Here is an 18,359-nt window from a genome sequence, read left to right on the forward strand (position 1 = left end):
ACGCCATCTGAAAAACGAACACAAAACCCAGAAACCTGGCGTTTTTGGAAAACACGATTTATCATGTCTTATCTACAGCAGCAGGTACTTGGCTCGCCATCTGCACCGCCGCGGCCAAACACACAACCCGACGTCACCCTGCGCGCTCCTGGCCTTCAGGAGAGGCTGACCGCGCGCAGTCCGCGGCCTCTGGCTCCTACAACCTCAGCTGTGTGGCACGGTGCCTCTGCTGGAGTGGGGTCACGATCCCTTCCTCACCCAGGGCTCCGGGAGCAGAACCCACACCCCGAGTTCCTACAGACCAACGCAGCAAGGAGGAGGCATCCTGCAAGGTGCGTGAGGGTGGGAAGAAACCGGCTTCACTACCAACTGGGGGTGCGCGCGCGAGGGCGCACGCAGGCGCGCAGGGTTGGGGGTGTCTTGCAATGCTTTCGGCGTCGTCCCGTTTTTGCTGTTGCTTTCGCAGGGGGCTCCCGGGCGTCCCTCGTGGCCCATGGGCTCGCTGTGGTGGACTTCTGTCCAGTGTCCAAGGCTGAGCGCAGCGAGAGGCCCAGGCTCCCCCACCTCCACTCCTCCCCACCTCACCACTCCAGCTACTCCCTGTGGATGAACTTATCGCAGCCCAGTTCTTCGATGAGGGGATTGATGACTTCGGACGCGGTCAGGGCGATGGTGAAGGTCAGCACGTCGAAGTCCATGCGCTGCGGGTTGCGCTGGTACTCGGCGTCGAAGGCGGCCTCGCGCGCCCGGCAGGCTTCCACGAAGCGCCGCCGCCGCTCCTCCAGCTCCTGGATGCGACCGGGGGCGATCGGGTAGTTTTCCAGGTAGTGGCGGAGGAACTGTTGATAATTGATCCCCAATACGCTCAGAGGGTGCCGGAGGCGCAGGTAGGGCAAGGCGGCCAGCGCCCCCCGCGAGCGCGGCCTGCCCTCGGGACCCTCGTCCTCCAGGGGCTCCCCCAGGAGTCGGGCGACCTCTGCCATGCGCGCCTCCCGGGACGCGGCTGCTGCTGCTGGTGCCGGGCCAGCTCCTCCAGCTCGGGCCGCCGCCAGCCGGGCTCCCCGGGCTGCCGCCATCGCGCCTCCCCCGGCCTCCTCCGGCTCCCGTCTCCCGCCGCTTCCCTCGGCGCGCGGGGCGTCGCCTTGGCTGCAGTCTGCGGGCGGCTGGGACATGTCGGCCCGGGGAGTCGGGGTGCCGGGGAGTCGGGGTGCCGGGGAGTCGGGGGACCGGGCGCGGCTGCGGAACCGGCCGGGGGCGCAGGGCGCAGGGCGCAGGGCGCACGGCTCACAGCTGTGCACGCCGGGGCGTGTGCAGGCCCGCAATGCGCATGTCCGCAATGCCAGCCTGGGGACGCCGTGAGCACCCACGCATGCGCATGCGCATGCGCACACCGAGGGGGGCCGCCGCCGGAGCGGCCCAAGGGCGCCGCGCACGCGTGGTAGCGCGGTCCCCGCGAGCCGCTCGATGCCGCCCCCCAGCGGCCCCAAGCGCCAACGCAGCTGGTCGTGGCTGAGGCCGCAGCTCACAGGATTTAGGGTTGATATCAGGGTTAGTACGCTGATGAGTCTAACAACATAAAAGCCCAGCAAGGCGTTCCCAAGCTCCCGTGCACGGGTGCTGCTTGCTCGAAGGTCCTTGTTCTTCTGTGATTATAATGCCCCTGGTGATAGACCAAGCTATTCTAGATTCACAGCTTATTTTTTTTTGGGGGGGGTGTTCTTTTCCAGCCGCGCATTTGTCTGCACCCACACCCATTGCTACCGTTAAAATTGCTTTGGCCACTTTTGCACATTATTTTTTCCAAAATCTTATTTACCATAACATGTAAAAGAAAAGAGCACAAATTATGCACACAGCTGAATGAATTATGGTAACATGCGCACACCCGTGTCACCAGCGCTCGGGTCGAGAAATGGAGTATTTCCAATATTTCAAAGTCCTTCCTCCTCCTTCCGCTTTTTTTCTTTCTAAATGTTAAGTTTTATTTAAATATACTCTACTGAGAGTAGACGGGACCACAGTACGACTCCTGCCTTATGATGGCGATTAGCTGAGCCAGGGAGATGGCAGGCCGCTGTGGGGGTGTTTGAGCATGGTCCCACAGGTTGTAGGGGGAGGGTCTGCAGTCTATCAGGATTCTTTATTTTATTTACAAATATTTATTTGGGGGCCCGGTGTGACAGCATAGTGGTTAAAGTCCTCACCTTGAACATGCTGGGATCCCATATGGGCACCGGTTCTAACCCCAGTGGCCCCACTTCCCATCCAGCTTCCTGCTTGTGGCCTGAGAAAGAAGTCAAGGACAGCCCAAAGCCTTGGGACCCTGCATATGCATGGGAGACCTGGAAGAAAGTCCTGGCTCTTGGCTTTGGATCGGCTCAGCTCCGGCTGTTGCAGCTGCTTGGGGTGTGAACCATTGGATGGAAGATCTTCCTCTCTGTCTTTCTGTTTGTGTATCTGCCTTTCCAATAAAAATAAATAAATCTTGACATATCTTCCATCCAACTAGTTTACCGCCCCCCTCCACCAAAATGACTGTGGAAGCAAAGACTCTGACCAGCCTGCTGTGTGGGTGGCCCAAGGACCGGGCCATCTCAGGCTGCAGTTGTGGGGAGCTGGAGTTGAAGTGCAGCAGCTAGGATGGGGACCAGAGCTCCCACGGCAGGCAGGGGTAGCCGACCAGAATCCTTGCTGAATCCAGAGTTGGAGCCCTGGCCTGCAGTCTCACCACGTTCTCCTGACCCCCCGGGGATCCTGCCTAGTTCTCTTCGGTGACATCTCTTTGCCTGCCACTTGTTGAGGACCCGCCGATTCCTGGGAACTCTCCATGTCCCCATTGCCAGCCACTGCTAACCCTCCTCTGGTGTCCTGCAGGGTCCCCTCTGTCCACCCCACATCTCTGCCCCTGGGGGTGGAGTATGAGTCTTGAACGTGACCCCATCATCCCAGCGCTTTGTGGCTGCATCTGGAGTGGGGGTGTTTGCACCAGGTGACTGTGGTTCCATATGATGGGCCGTCTCTCACCTGCAGGGAGAAGGGTCGCCTTGGTGACGGTGTCCTCCTGTTAACCCACACCCTGTGGCCTCTGCTGGCTGAAGACTGGTCCTGCAGCATCCACACCCCAGGGAGGGGGACCCGGAGGCCATCGCTTCAGCTGTCATCATCCACCTTCTGCCCACCAGGGGGCAGCCACGTCAAAATCATGGTGGACCCATTTCACCTGAAATGGTAGTTTCTTTAACTTGTGTTTATGTATTTGAAAGGCAGAAACGCACACGTAGACAGAGACGAAGCTCCAGGTAAAAGCAGGACAGAACTGCCTCGTTCCCCAAAATGCCTGCAGAGGGTGCAGCTGGGGTGGGCCGGGCCAAAAGCCCCATTCAGAAGCTCAGGGTGCTCAAACGAGCAAGTAGTTCATATTCTTGGGGCATAGTCCTTTTTCTGTATTAATAATTGCTTCTCGGCCTTTTGGCTAAGATCAAGTGTAAAATCTGTATTAATATAAAGGGGATAGATTTGATGTATTTCATAGAATTCTAAGATAACCATACTCGCCTCTCACATGCCTCCAACCTCCAACTCTCCTCCTTCTTTCCTTTGTTTTAAGATTTATTTTATTTTTATTGGAAAGGCAGATATACAGGAAGCAGGAGGAGAGGCAGTGAGGAAGGTCTTCCGTCCGATGGTTCACTCCCCAAGTGACCGCAAAGGTTGGAAGCTGACCCGATCCAAAGCCAGGAGCCCAGAACCTCTTCTGGGTTTCCCATGCGGGTGCAGGGTCCAAAGGCTTTGGGCTGTCCTTGACTGCTTTCCCAGGCCACAAGCAGGGAGCTGGATGGGAAATGGGGCTGGTGGGACTAGAACCGACACCCATATGGGATGCCAGGGTGTGTTCAAGGTGAGGACTTGAACTGCTACACTATCGTGCCGGGCCCAACACTATTTCTTACTAACCTCTCCTCCAAAAGCAGATTCACGCAAGGGGATCTATGGTTTTGTATCTGGGCTCCGAGGATCCCAAAGCTGACGAAGGAAGCTGTGACTGTGTTTGACATGAACTCCCTCCACCCCTCCAGGTCTCTGAGCGTGTGCCAGGGGACGGCAGCGCCCCGCGGAACGTTGGTGCTGCACGTGGGGAGAGACACAGTCTCTATTGCCCATTCCAGGCCTCCTGGCACTTCCCCAGGGCTTTTCTTTACAACCTTAGCAAAATCATCAGTATTACTGCACTACCAATGAATGGAAAACCTGGGAACTCGAACTTGGGATCATTCACTCCAATCCCTTCTTCTCTGTGGCTCCTCAGCCCCAATCGGGAACAACTCCATTCAGCTTGGAAACCTGCCTGTCTCGGGTCAGCCCTCGCTGGAGGGCAGGGGAGCCTGAGGCACTGCTCAGGTAGTCCTGGTGTTGGCCACCTGCCCTCACTTGGCAGGTGAAGAGGCCCACATCCGTCCTGGTGCTGACTGCCCCCCCTGCCCCCAGGAGCCTTATCACTGCTTCCATTTCCTGAGCACTCACCAGCAGCCAGGCCCTCTGCCACACACCCCTTAGCTGATGCCGTGCACTGAACAGTGCCCTCATATGATCCATTCACAATATTTTTAAAAAGGATTTGTATTTGAGAGGTAGTGCTACAGAGAGAGGAGTGATACAGAGATTCCATCTGCTGGCTCATTGCCCAAATGGCCACCATGACTTGCAGCACTGTGGGGCAAGCCAAAGCCAGGTGTTTCCTCCGAATCTCCCTTGTGGGTGCAGCAGTCCAAGCACTGGGGTCACTTCCCCCTGATTCCCAGGTGTCTTAGCAGGGAGCTGGATCAGAAGTGGAGCGATCGGGACTTGAACCAGCACCCCGATGGGACGCCGGTGCCACAGGTGATGGCTTTATCTGCTATGCCACCACGCCTGTCCCTTTACTTATTCCATTTTTCCTTCTTTTACATGAATGTCACCTGTCTGTCAGCCTAACTAGTGCTACTCTCCAACCTTAATACCTAGGTGTCATCACAAACCCTGGTGACAGGGTTCAAAAGTTTAGCAAGGCACCTGCGGGAATAACTCATAAGGGTCTTCACAGTCAACGCCAGGTGCAGCCCCAGCTCCCTCAGGGTTTGTGCGAGCATGGACTCAGGCCTCCAGCTGTTTTGCACAGAAGCCTTCTCAGAGCTGGGCTCCCAACACTTATCCATCCCAGTCTGGAATCCTGTACTTCCATTACCCATAAACACTTACTGTTATTTTTAAAAAGTTTTATTTGGAGGTGCCATGGCATAGCAAGCTAAGCCTCTGCCTGCATCCCACATGGGCAGTGGTTCTAGCCCCGGCTGCTCCACTTCTGATTCAGTTCCCTGCTTATGGCCTGGGGAGGCAGTGGAGGTTGACTAAAGTCCTTGGGCCCCTGTACCCACACTGGGAGACCAGGAAGCAACTCCTGGCTCCTGGCTCTGGATCAGCTCAGCTCTGGCTGTTGCAGCCACATGGGGAATGAATCAGCAGACAGAAGATCTTTCTCTGTCTTTCCTTTTCTCTGGGATCTGCCATTCCAATAAAAATAAATAAATCTAAAACAAACAAACAAAAAAAACAAAGGGAGAGAAATCTGAGTTCTGAAAATTCCACATGCTTCTGTGGTAGGACGAAGCTCTTTCTCTAGACATAACCTTGACTCACGAGGGGCGGAGCCAGCCCTGGGTGTCTGTGGTCTCCTTGAAGTCCCCGAGGCGCCAAGGGCCCGTACACCCTGGGCTCTTCTTCGCCGTTTCCTGCTGATTGTGCTGATGGACACCTGAAGGTTAGAATTTCTTTGGATTTCAATTAAAATTTAACTGTGTGATGGCTCTACTGGCTAATCCTCCACCTCCAAGCACCAGCATCCCTTATAGGCACCAGTTTGTGTCCCATCTGGTTCCTTGGCTTGGTAGAAGCTTGTGGCTTCTGATGGGCTCAGCATCAACTGTTGTGGCAATTTGGGAGTAGACCAGTGGATGGAAGATCTGCCTCTCCTCTCTGTCTTTCCAATAAAATAAATACATGTTTAAAGTTTAAGGAGAAACCATCAGAATGTGCTTGTTAAAGAGCTCCATGGGGCTGGGGTTGTACAGTTGGTTAAGTTGCCCCCTATGGTGCCAGGATCTCATTGGGGTACTAGTTTGTGTCCTGGCTGCTCTACTTCCCATCCAGCTCCCTGCTTATAGCCTGGGAAAGCAGCAGAAGATGGCTCAAGTCATTCTGCACCTGCGTGGGAGACCTGGCAGAAGCTCCTGGCTCCTGCCTTTGGCCTGGCCCAGCCCTAGCTGTTGCAGCATTTGGGGCGTGAAGCAGCAGACAGCAGACCTCTCTCTAACTCAGCCTTTCAAATACATAGAATATTCTGAGAAAAAAAAGAAAAGAGTGCTCCTTATTATTTGGTCATTCTGCTTGTTGAGCCAAGGCCACAAGGCCGTGAGTCAGGTAGGCAGTGGGGTAAATGCAGACCATTCCAAGTGTCCCCAGCGCGGACTTTGGCTGTATCAGCCAGCTTCTGCTGCAGTAACAAATATCCCCAACACCTCAGGCTTGACGAGGACAAGTTTATTGGTTCACATGCATGCCTATCCACTCTGGGTCAGCCCGGCCCTTCTTACTCATCTTGTGCTGTGCCCTGCTGGGGCATCCTGCTCCCGTGCAAGCAGGGAGACAAGGGCAGGAACGATGCCCTGCTCTTCAAACTTTTGCTGTGATGTGACAGTCACCGGCCACAGTTCAAATGGCCACGCCTGATGTCGCCAGCTGGAAAATTGTAATGGGATTCACCCCCCTCAACAGAGTATACACAACTCGTGCAACGTTTACATGTTGTTGAATAAAGTTGAGTTTCACAACAATTTCAAAGCTGACAGGGACCACGCCATACAGTACATGGTAATCTTAGCGTGAACACCCACACAGAAAGCTCTACAGGGAACATTCACCAACGGCATTAGTAGCACACTGGAATATTAACGCGTTCTAACCAGGATCCTGTGAGTTAGTTACAGTCCAATGAAAATTATAGTTACTTCTCTGAAAAAAAAAAATCCAACCACCTTTCCAGATCAAATCTAACACATAGGGAACAAAACAATGACAGAAAATGCCCCGACATGGTTAACTACACCTCAACAGGCTGGTGTGTCTGCGTCTACAGCAGACAACAGTTATGTCAAAAAGATTTTTCTCTACATGGGGCAAGGGGAGTGGAGTTTGCTAGGATTTTTTTTTTTTTCTAAAAGGGAAAGCGGGAATGATGCTAGGATTCTCAAAAGGGAAAAAGGAATGCTGGCGTCAGCATTTGCTTGCAGTGTGGCATCCCTTACTGGAGTGCTGGTTAGAGTCCTGTGTGCTTCCGACCCTGATTCCTGCTAATGTGCCTTGAACGGCGGTGGGAGGTAGCCCACACGCAGATCTGTCCATCACTGGATCAATCTTACAGAACCACCGTGGGCACAGCACGCCTTGGTAACAGGTAATTCTATGTACATATTTACACAGATCTCTAGGTTTTAACACTTACTAAGAAGCCAAGGAATCTATATATATATACACACACACACACAGTTGTGCAGAGAGAAAGGCTTGTGTTCACAAACTACAGGTGGGGCTACCTGTGGGGTTGCAGTGGGAACTGGGGGCAGGGCAGCATGCAAGGAGACTTCTCACTGGGCCCCTTGTACCTTCTGAGCTTTGTGGGGGATTATCTCCCGATAATGAAAAAGCACGATTCTTCCCATATTTCAGACATTCCTGCAAACACACGAGCACGGTCTCCATCTTAAGATCCTTGGGGTCACACACAACAGATCTTCCCACACATTCCCTCTGGGGATGGTCACCTGAAGGGCTGCCCAATCCTGAAACCTCCATAAGTCAGTCCCTCAACCCTCAGTCATCCAGTCCTAATTTCCCAGCTCTCAGTCTAGAAGTGCGGCCTCTTGCTGTTTCTTTTATCTTCCTGGTTGGTGGCTACAGGCAGGCTTCCTCCTAAGGCTTTCAACTTGATTCTTGCAAAATCAGTCTGGGCAGTGAGGCAACCCAAGAACGGAAGGTGGTGGTGGGGGAGGGGACGGTGGGAAATCAACATCCATCAGGATTTTTCTGCAGATACCATCCTGTGTCGTTCTTTGCGTCCCCCATGATGCTCGACTCGGGCCAGAACTCTCCTATTTTCCCTTCATGAGAATTAAAACAAACAACAACAACAATTTTTTTTTTTCTCTCAAGAAACAAAAATACGCAGCTGCAGGATTGACGCGCAATTCCCTCCTGCTCCAGGGAGCTCCAAAAAGAAGGTGGTTTCTGGAAATGGCTGCCTCCTCTGCCTGCCCCCCGCGTCCCCCACGCGAGACCATCACCAGCTACTCCCTGTCTTTCAAGCGGTCGCAGCCGAGCTCGGCAGCCAGGCGACTGAGCGCCACGGAGGCGAAGAGGTCTTCGATGAAGGTGAAGTAATCCAGATAGACGTTGGGGTAGCGCGCCTGCCAGCGCGCATCGCGGGCCGCCTCCCTGGCCCTGCAGGCGTCCATGAACACCCAGTTGGGTTCGTCCAAGCCCCGGAACCGGCCACCGTGGGCGCGCGGCATCTCCTCCCCAAACAGGGGCTGAGGTCGCCCCCAGTCCACCGGGAAGGTGTCGGCTTCGCGCTCGGTTCCGGAGAAGGCGGCCGAGCCCATGCACAGCTCTCGCAGGAACCGGGTCCTGGACCGACTTTCGGGGGTGTCGGCCAGGCGCACCCGCGCGGCGGCCATCGCGGGTGCGCCCGGGCCGGAGGCCGACCCCGGCTCCGCTCGGGCTGCGGAGCTTACCTCGGGCCGCGGAGCGTCGCCCTCCGCCGCGTCTCTCTGCGGGACGCCGCTGCCTCCGGGGAGCTCGGACATCGTGCACCGCGGGAGCTCGGCGTTTGGCAGCGGCCACCGGAGCAGCGGAGAGCGGCGGACGGTGTGGTCGGGAGCGCGGAGGCGCGTGCGCGTCGGGGAGCGCGCCTGCGTGCGCGTGCATGCGCCTGCGTGCCGACGCTCGCGCCCTGAGTGACTTGGCAATCAGGAAGATGATTTTATTACCTCAGGCAATGTTGAGTCTGGAAGAAGTTGCCCTAGTCTTAAGAGCCGCTTTCTATTTTAAAATAGACTGGAATCATTGTTTGAAAGACGCACCCCCCCCCCCATTTCCGCATCTCAGTTCTTGCCTTATTTTCAGGAGCTGGACAATTTGGGGTCCTGGACATCGGGAGTGCTCACCTTGAACGTGCTGGGATCCCATTTGGGCACTGGTTCTAATCTCAGTGGCCCCACTTCCCATCCAGCTCGCTAGCAGTCGAGGATGGCCCAAAGCTTTGGGACCCTGCATCCGTGTGGGAGACCCGGAGGAGACTGCTGGCTCCTGGCTTCAGATCGGCCACTTGAGGGTGAATCAATGGATGAAAGCTCTTCCTCTCTGTCTCTTCTATTTGTATATCTGACTTTCCAATAAAAACAGAATACATCTTTTTTTTTTTTAAACAAAGGTACAGGCTATAGAAATTCATCAGGAGCTTTCTCATCTTAATATAAAAAAAGCTATGTACCATCTGTATTTAGAAAAGTAGAAGAACCTGGAGGGAAAGAAATGAACGTCTCACACATGACCAGCTCTAGGATAGGCTCTGAGAACTATTGAAAAACATTACATATCTTCTCTTCGTTGAGATTCTTCCAGAAGTAGATCTTGAGACTGGGGAAACGCAAGAGGTTTATCTGGGAAGAGAAGGTGGTACTGGAGAGGGATTGGGGAAGTGTTATAGGGAAAGAATGCTGCTGACCAAAGGTGTGAAGTCAGCTGGGCACTGCACAACTGAACTTCAAGCTCACCAAAAACTCGAGAAATAATTTATAATAGCCCAGAACGATCTCACCAGTGAGATGGAGCTGGGCTCTGAATACACCAGATTCTCAAGTTTCACTGGTTAGAGTCATTCCTTGTAGGTCATAACTCATGGGCATTTCAACTTGCTTCTGGTTGGGTTTGAATATTTGTCCCTTGCCCACTCAGGATCCCCTAATTCTACTGTTAGTGGTACCAAAGAGTGGTATCAATGCAGGTTTGGTGTTTGGTACGATTGGATGACTGCGTTCTGGTGGCTTTTTAAGAGATCGTACAGTTGTAGACAAATACATTTGCTGCCTGCTTCTCACCATGTGAGGCTGTCCTGTTCTAGGCCTTTGCCAGCAAAAGTGCTATTCTCAGAGGACAAACTAGTTGGGGCTACAAAGTTCTAGAACTGAGCTAAATAAAACCTTTTCTGCTCGTAAGTTAGTTGCCTCAGGTTAGAGTGGCAAAAACCTGAGTTACTATACCTTGTACATGTGAGTGTCCTGGCTTTCTGTAGCTCCAGGTAAAGGGATTTTAAGACACAGATGAAGACACGGCAGTTGGGGTATATGGTAATGGTTTATTTGAAGCGAGAAGAATTAAGAGATTCTGGAGAATGAATCAACAGTTGAAAAATTTCTTCCTCTTTGTTTCATTTGTTCCCTCTCTACCTCTCTACTTCCCTGCCTCCTTCCTTCCTCTTCCTCATTCTCTTTAATGGTCTGCCTTTCAAATAAAATTTCAATTGAAAAAAAAAGAGAGATGGATACATAAAGAAAACACACAAAAAGTTAAGAGATTCCCATCTACCTTGCTTGTCCCTCGTTTGGAAGCAGAAGGCAGGGCCCATGTTATTCAGCACCGTGGACAGCACCATAGGGCCCTGCAGCTTTGGAGAACTTGGTATCTATCCTGCTAGACCAGAACCGATTCTAAAATCTTAAGAAATTATTCATTCTTCACTTGAAAGGGAGAGACACACAGAGAAAAATCTTCCATTCACTGATGTACTCCCCAAACGGCCCAGACTGAAGTTAGGAGAGTGGAATCCAATCCAGGTCTCCATCATGGGTGGCCAGGGGCCAAGCACTGGGAACATCTTTCATTATTTTCCCAAGCTCATTTTCAGAAAGCTGGATCAGAAATATGCGAGCAGCCAGGACTCAGATCTGATCTGAGATGACAAGGTCACAGGCAGCAGGGTAACATGGCTCCAGAATCTATTCTTTTGGAGGTTTCAGCACAGTCTATGCAAAACTGAGGATCTTTGAAAAGGGAAGGCTGTTGGCAAGTGAACTAGTACAATAAAGATTTTCTCTCTTTCTTCCCTGCCTCTCTTCCTCTAATTCTGCTTTTCAAAGAGACAGAATACTTTTTTTTTTTAAAGATTTATTTACTTATTGGAAAGCCAGATATACAGAAGGAGGAGAGACAGAGAGGAAGATTTTCTGTCCGATGATTCATTCCCCAAGTGAACGCAACGGTAGATCCTATGCTTATCCGAAGCCAGGATCCAGGAACTTCTTCCGGGTATCCCAAACGGGTGCAGGGTCCTAATGCTTTGGGCCATCCTTGACTGCTTTCCCAGGCCACAAGCAGGGAGCTGCATGGGAAGTAGACTGCTGGAATTAGAACCAGCACCCATATGGAATCCCGGTGCATTCAAGGTGAGGACTTTAGATGCTAGGCCATGGCGCCAGGCCTGAAACAGAATACTTTTAAAGAAAGATTTATTTTATTTTTGTTGGAAATGCAGATATGCAGAAAGGAGGAGAGACAGAGAAGATCTTCCATCTGATGATTCACTCCCCAAGTAGCTGTAACGCCTGGAGCTGAGCCAGTCTGAAGCCAGGAACCTGGAGCTTCTTCTGGGTCTTCCATACAGCTTTGGACCATCCTCAACTGCTTTCCCAGGCCACAAGCAGGGAGCTGGATGGGAAGTGGAGTTTCTGGGATAGAACCGGTGCCCATATGGGATCCTGATATGTTCAGCTGAGGACTTTAGACGTTATACTATTGTGCCAAGCCCAGAAATAGAACAATCCAAAAAAAAAAAAAAATGGAATTTCCACAAAAGGAATTACAGGCTAAAGATGGGATCCTTGATTCATTATGAAAATACAGAAATGACCAAGACTGGGACAAAGAATATGTAAGGAGGATATTGTGCCTTAACAAAACTCAAGCGTTTTATTTTTTTTTGTCCTTAAGAATCTTTATTTTTCTATACTTACTATATTTCTTTTTTTTGTATTTAAAAAAAATTTTTTTTGACAATCTTGACATAATTAGGATAAAAAGTTTCAAGCGTTACAGGAAGATGGGCAAGACAATTAGTTCCATAATTTTTCCTTAATATATCTGAAAACTCAAGAGTTTAGGAATAAAGAGGATGGCATTGCATTCAGATATGGGATGAAACTGAAGAAAGACTTGAGGGAGATCATGACTGATGTGTTGGTATCTCATGGTATTTGGGTGTTGGGTAGAGAGAGAGAAAGTATCTGAAACCTCCCTTGGCCTATTTTTGGGTAATACCTCATCTCTAATGAAGGGTTCTCCAGATTTTCTAAGAAGCAGGTGATCTGGGCACTTCTAGAAGGAAAGGGCTGTAGCTCTTGGCAGGAACTCAAAGGGTAAAGGGTGGAGCCTGGTGCTGCAGTGAGGTATTCTGGGCTGGCTTCAGAAATGCTGTGTGGACTATAGCCATACCACTCTAAATGTGCCTGATCTTGACTGATTTCTGAAGCTAAGCAGGGTCGGGCCTGGTTAGTGCTTGGATTGTGATGTGTTGCAGCTGGTTGATGGTTGATAAGCTAGCATCTGATTACTGGGTTAATTGATAGTACCAACAGTGTGCAAATAGAGGTTCCATACCCTCTTGGCAATTACCCTTTAACTTCTTTTCAGCTGAAAACAAGAGGCACAACCTGTGAAGTTTGGTAACATTTTAATGAGCAAGTATAGCCAAGGAGATGAGGAGGAGCATCGTGTTGGCTTTGGGAATCCATAGGTCACGCAGAGAGAGGGGACTCCTGGATCATGGCATGTCTGGACACCCCTGTCCCCTAGCGGACGTCCACTGAGGTCAGGTAGACATCTCTCCACACCTGAATCATCCTCACAGATGCTGGGTGGACTCGGTGGGCAAAGCTGTAACAGTGCTGGCCGTTTATCACGACCTGCCGGAAGGAAGGAAGAGTGTCAGAAATACAGAATGCTACCACACAAGTATTCTGTATTCTGTTTTTCTTTTAAGATTTATTTTTATTGGAAAGGCAGATTTACAGAGAGAAGGAGAGACAGAAAGATCTTCCATCTGTTGTTTCACTCCCCAAGTGGCTGCAATGGCTGGAACTGAGCTGATCCAAAGCCAGAAACTTCTTCCGGGTCTCCCATGTGGGTGCAGGGTCCCAGGGGCTTTGGGCTGTCCTCTACTACTTTCCCAGGCTACAGACAGGGAGTTGGATAAGAAGTGTAGCATCTGGGACATGGACCGGTGCCCATACGGGATTCTGGTACAGACAAGGCGAGGATTTAGCCACTAAGCCATTGTGCTGGGCCCACTTTCTGTTTTCTATTTGCATGTATGACCTAGTACGTACACCGTTCACCCACAAACTCCTGATGAGACATCAGAACCCAATAGACAGACTTCTTTTTTTAAAAGAAGGTTTATTTGAAAGGCGGAGTCAGTGCCACCCTCCATCTCTGTTGGGAGCTGAAAACTTCATCCAAGCCCCCCACTTGGATGACAGAGGCCCCAAGTATTTGGGACAACATCCATTTACTCTCAGACACACAATAGGGAGTTGAACTGGCCCCACTGTAAGTATTACAGGCTCAGAGTAGGGCTTATTCTGCTGGACCATGGCACCTACAATGACATGTTTCTTCTTTTTCTTTGTAGATTATTAAAAAAAATAGATTTATTTGTTTTTATTGGAAAGTCAGATATACAGAAGGAGGAGAGACAGAGAGGAAGATCTTCCATCCGATGATTCACTCCCCAGTCACAATGGCTGGAGCTGAGCCGATCCAAAGCCAGGAAGCAGGAACTCCTTCTGTGTCCCCCACATGGGTACAGGGTCCCAAGGCCTTGGGCCATCCTCGACTGCTTTCCCAGGCCACAAGCAGGGAGCTGGATGGGAAGTGGGGCCTTTGGGATTAGAACCGGTGCCCATATGGGATGCCAGGATGTGTTCAAGGTGAGAATTTTATCTGCTAGGATACTGTGCTGGGCCCTGCAGATCACTTTTTTAAAAATAAAAACATTTATTTTTTATTGGAAAGGTAGATTTTCAGAGAGAAGGAGGGATAGGGAGAAAGATCATCCATCTGCTGGTGCACTCCCCAAATGGCTGATAATAGCCAGAGCCGAGCTGTTCTGAAGCCAGGAGCCAAGAGCCAGGAGCCTCTTCTGGTCTCCCATGAGGGTGCAGGGTTCCAAGGACTTGGGCCATACTTTGCTGCCTTTTCAGGCCACAAGCAGGATGTTGGATGGGAAATGGAGCAGCCGGGACATGAACTGACACCCATATGGGATGCTTGTGCTTGCAGCTGAGAATTAGCCCCTTGAGCCATGGCACTGGCCCCTGCAGATCACCTTAAGTGACTGCTTTGAACAGTTATTCATTATTTTCTCTGTCTGATCACTCTTTAACTGATTTTTTAAAAAAGATTTCATTTTTATTTGAAAATTAGATATGCAGAGAGAAGAGACAGAGAGGAAGATCTTCCAACTGATGGTTTACTCTCCAAGTGGCCACAACAGCCGGAGCTATGCTGACCCAAAGCCAGGAACCTGGAGCTTCCTCTGGGTCTCCCATGCGTGTGCAGGGTCCCAAGGCTTTGGGCCATGCTTGACTGCTTTCCCTGGCCACAGGCAGGGAGCTGGATGGGAAGCGGAGCTGCCAGAATTAGAACCGGTGCCCATATGGGATCCCGAAATGTGTAAAGTGAGGACTTTAGCCAGTAGGTTACCATGCTGGGCTCATCCTCAAGTGATTTTCTACCACTCAGTGTGACATGGTTATTTTTGTTTGCTCAGCATCCCCTGTAGCCTAGAAGATGCTAGAACAAGATCTGTGTCTCATGAATCTTGACTTTCTTGCATCTTGTACAAAGCTGACCATGGGGCTGGAACTTACTACAAGGTCATTGAGTGCCTAGGCTTCAGTTCCTCAAACCTCCACTGTATTTATGGCTCATAGTCCAGCCCTCTTCTGGGTCACTGATGGGAAAGAATGTAACCCTAGTGTTTGGAAAAGGTTTGGGTAATGCAGTGGTCCCGAGTGAAGATGTTGATCAAGACATTAAGACATTGTGGTGTGATCAAGATATTGATTAAGATGCCCTCGTATCATGTCAGAGGGGCTAAGCTTAGCTTCCTGGTAATGCAGGCCCTGGGAGACAGTGGTGATGTCTCAAGTAATTGAATTCCTGCCAACCACATGGAGAGACCTGGATTGAATATCCAGCTTCTGGATATTTGACCTCAGCCCAGCTCTACCTGTTGCAGGTTTTGGGGGGAGTGACTGCTTCTCAAATAAGAATTTATTGATATCTATTATTTAAATAAATTATAGTTATATGGAATGTGCATTTCCTGAATGTTAAGAAAAAGTGAAAGTATGGGGAGGTTGGTAATGGGAAAAATGTTATACAGAACCGAATTCAGCAGCATTTGTAAAGAAAAAAATTAGAAACAACCTATATATCCATCCATAAGGGCCAGTTCAAATTTAGATCATCTTTCTAGTGGAGTAGAATACAATCATGAATATGCAAGACAGAGGCCTCATAAATAAATTGATTTTTCTTGAAATATGTTTTCTGGCAACTAAGACTCTTAGTTCTTAGGTTCAGTGTTTATGTCACTATATATCCAACAAGAAGGGAAGCATATATTTGCATATGTATATATATGTATATTTACACATGTATGTATAGCTCCACCTATACAAATGCATCTATACATTTGCATATGTATGTGCATATTTGTATATATACGCATTTGTATGTGTATATGTACTATTTATACACATGCACATATACACACAATATAATCTACACTATAAGCTTGGGTAAGTATGGATTATCTCCAGGAGGAAGGTCTAGAATGGTTGTTTTGGGAAGAAAAATGGGATTCAGGAGTGAAATGAGACTGATTTGATTGACTGACTGCAATAATTTTATTTCTATGCGTATCTTAACAATTTAAATGAATAATTACACAATGGCAGAAGCAGAAATGACGGTTGTAGGAAAAGCCACAGAAAAGATCCTCCCCGGTGGATGGACTGGCCTGTGAGCCAACCTTGACCCTGGACAGAGTTGGGAAAAGAATTGAGGATGATAGGATAGACAGAGTGTGCTGGATCACCAGGACTCCTGGGGCCAGGTCCTGGAGCCCTGGCAGGTGGCATGGCAGGCGCTCTTGGGCACACTCACCTGGTACTCATTGTGCAGCACCATGATGCACAGTTCAAAATGTTGGCACTCTGTGAAGGGCGTGTGGGAATATTTCACCTCGCAATCCCAGCCCCCACACCGAAGGCTGTTCATGACCACACAATGGCCAAAGTATACGCGCAAATGGAAGGCGATGTCAGACTTCTCACTGGTGCCCGTGTGGAAATCCACCTGCAGCTGTGGGTCCTTTCTGAAGACAAAGCACATAGCATATTGGTCAGGTCCCCTCCCTGTGGTGGTCCACACACAGCACACAGGCCAAGCTTTCCCTACCTCTTCTCCATAGTGAAAGGAAGATGATATTTCCTTCACAGGTAATATATATTTTATTTTTGTCCCCGTGGGGCTGTCTGAGCTCATCTTGCCTGGAGTAGTGAGATATTCTGCCCTTTAGCCCAAGACTGAAAATGGGCTGCATGCACTGACCTAAGCCTGTTGGTTGTGCATTCCATGAAGTCTGTGTACCTTGTAAAAGCTACATTCTCTGCCCCCTTACATTCTGTCTATTGACTTTTTGCCTTAGGCTTATGACCTGTCCTGGTGGATGTTGTAGCCTGGTCCGCCTCACCTCTAATTCTTGAGTGTACCTGTAGGTGCTTCAGCCTGGGCCAGCTCAGCCTATTCCCAACCCTACTTCCCATGAATATCAATGAATTCCATGGTCATACTTAGCTAGGCCTGTCACCACCCTCAGCCCTCAAGCAAACGAGCTGATATGGTAATCCCACAGGCTGAACCCACAAATCCCCCACACTATCTGCTACCAGGTCTAGTTCTCTCATATGCCTGTTAGTATCAAGGCCCATGCCCCAACACTCACTGGTGGGTACTGTGGTTGATCCCTGCCAGACAGGCCCCACCCCAGCCATGGCTTTCATGTGAGCTGGTAGGTGGTGGTTGATACCAACTGGCCCAGTTCAGGTCTTGCACATGGATGGGTGTATTGGGTTTGGCTCTGAAAGGTCCTCCAGTTTCCCTTCTCTAAACCACCCAGTCTCAGCCCCCTTGTTTACCTGCAAGTCTAATAACCTTGTTGGTGTAAGTCATTCCTCACTGATCACATACTCCATCAATATTCATTCCTCCTACACATCTCCTGATGCACTTCCCTGAGAAATTTGTGCCCCCCCATGCCCACGAGCATGCAGGTCCAAGCCCAATCTTCTAATGGTGTGGCATCCTGCCCTAGGGCACTGCATGCTTGGGACCCATGCATGTTTGTGCACAGACCCCACCTGCTTGCCAGCCAGCCAGCATCTGCCCCTCTCACGACTTAAAAAAAAATAGAATAGGCAATTCTGCTGGCACACTGGTATAATTAACACAAATTTGGCATTAGTCAGGCCCAGGATGTCCACCAGCTATTGGCTGCTTTTCTCACAGCAGTGTAACACTTGCCTAGGTACAATACAAGTCTCATCTGTATTGATGGTCCTCCATCCCTTACCCATAGACTGCAAGATACTCACCTGAAACAATTGGCAGGTGCCCCTCTGATGGTCACTGAAGAACCGATGCACAAGGACACGTTCCGTGTATACGGGACCTGTTATGGGAATTGGGAATGGGTGAGAAGGGGCTGGGCTGGCTGTTGGTTCCCCTCCTGTAGTAGTTTCTGGGTTCAGCAAGTTAGGGGTCAAAGGGCCAACTCTGAAGACTCCTTCTTTCTACCCCAGCACAGTCAGCGGTCCCAGTTTTGTTGACAGACCAATAGGGTCCTACTTAAGAGGAGGTGTCAAGAGCCAGGCTTTCCTGCTGCTGATCCTGACTGTAGTCCTCCGCAGCAGTGGGATGGTAGATCCGTTATTTGGACTCCCCCTGCCTGCTTATCAGCATAGGTGGATTGTCGGGGACTCTTACTTCATAGGGTAGTCTCAGGAATAGAGGAACTTTAAATGTGGCAAGCATGCAGTCCTGGTGTGTATAGGGTATCTAGAATGAGTTTAGCCATCAGAGGGATGACCCTTTCTGGAATATAGCATCTGATAATTTTCTACTTTTGAACTGGTGAATGTGAGACA

The 18,359-nt window shown here is 50.2% G+C and overlaps 2 protein-coding genes and 1 pseudogene across 2 annotated transcripts; 1 reads left to right on the forward strand and 2 right to left on the reverse strand.

The window, feature by feature from the left end:
• Window positions 1–338: 338 nt before the first annotated feature.
• On the reverse strand, window positions 339–1,172 carry LOC121167034 (EP300-interacting inhibitor of differentiation 2-like). The gene has a single exon (XM_040996400.1). It carries the CDS (start codon window positions 1,170–1,172, stop codon window positions 594–596), a length of 579 nt encoding a protein of 192 aa, XP_040852334.1. The 3' UTR covers window positions 339–593.
• A 2,280-nt stretch (window positions 1,173–3,452) lies between these two features.
• Window positions 3,453–3,550, forward strand: LOC121167036 (annotated as a pseudogene).
• A 9,249-nt stretch (window positions 3,551–12,799) lies between these two features.
• LOC121167035 (galectin-10-like) lies at window positions 12,800–17,884 on the reverse strand (the record flags this gene model as incomplete). The annotated part of the gene is made up of 3 exons (XM_040996401.1): window positions 12,800–13,046; window positions 16,318–16,528; window positions 17,808–17,884. Coding segments are annotated over 3 exons (402 nt in total), but the record flags the coding sequence as incomplete, so codon positions are not given.
• Window positions 17,885–18,359: the final 475 nt, after the last annotated feature.

Source organism: Ochotona curzoniae, unplaced genomic scaffold, assembly GCF_017591425.1.
Source record: "Ochotona curzoniae isolate NIBS_2020 unplaced genomic scaffold, NIBS_Ocur_1.0 patch292, whole genome shotgun sequence".
NCBI classification, from domain to species: domain Eukaryota; kingdom Metazoa; phylum Chordata; class Mammalia; order Lagomorpha; family Ochotonidae; genus Ochotona; species Ochotona curzoniae.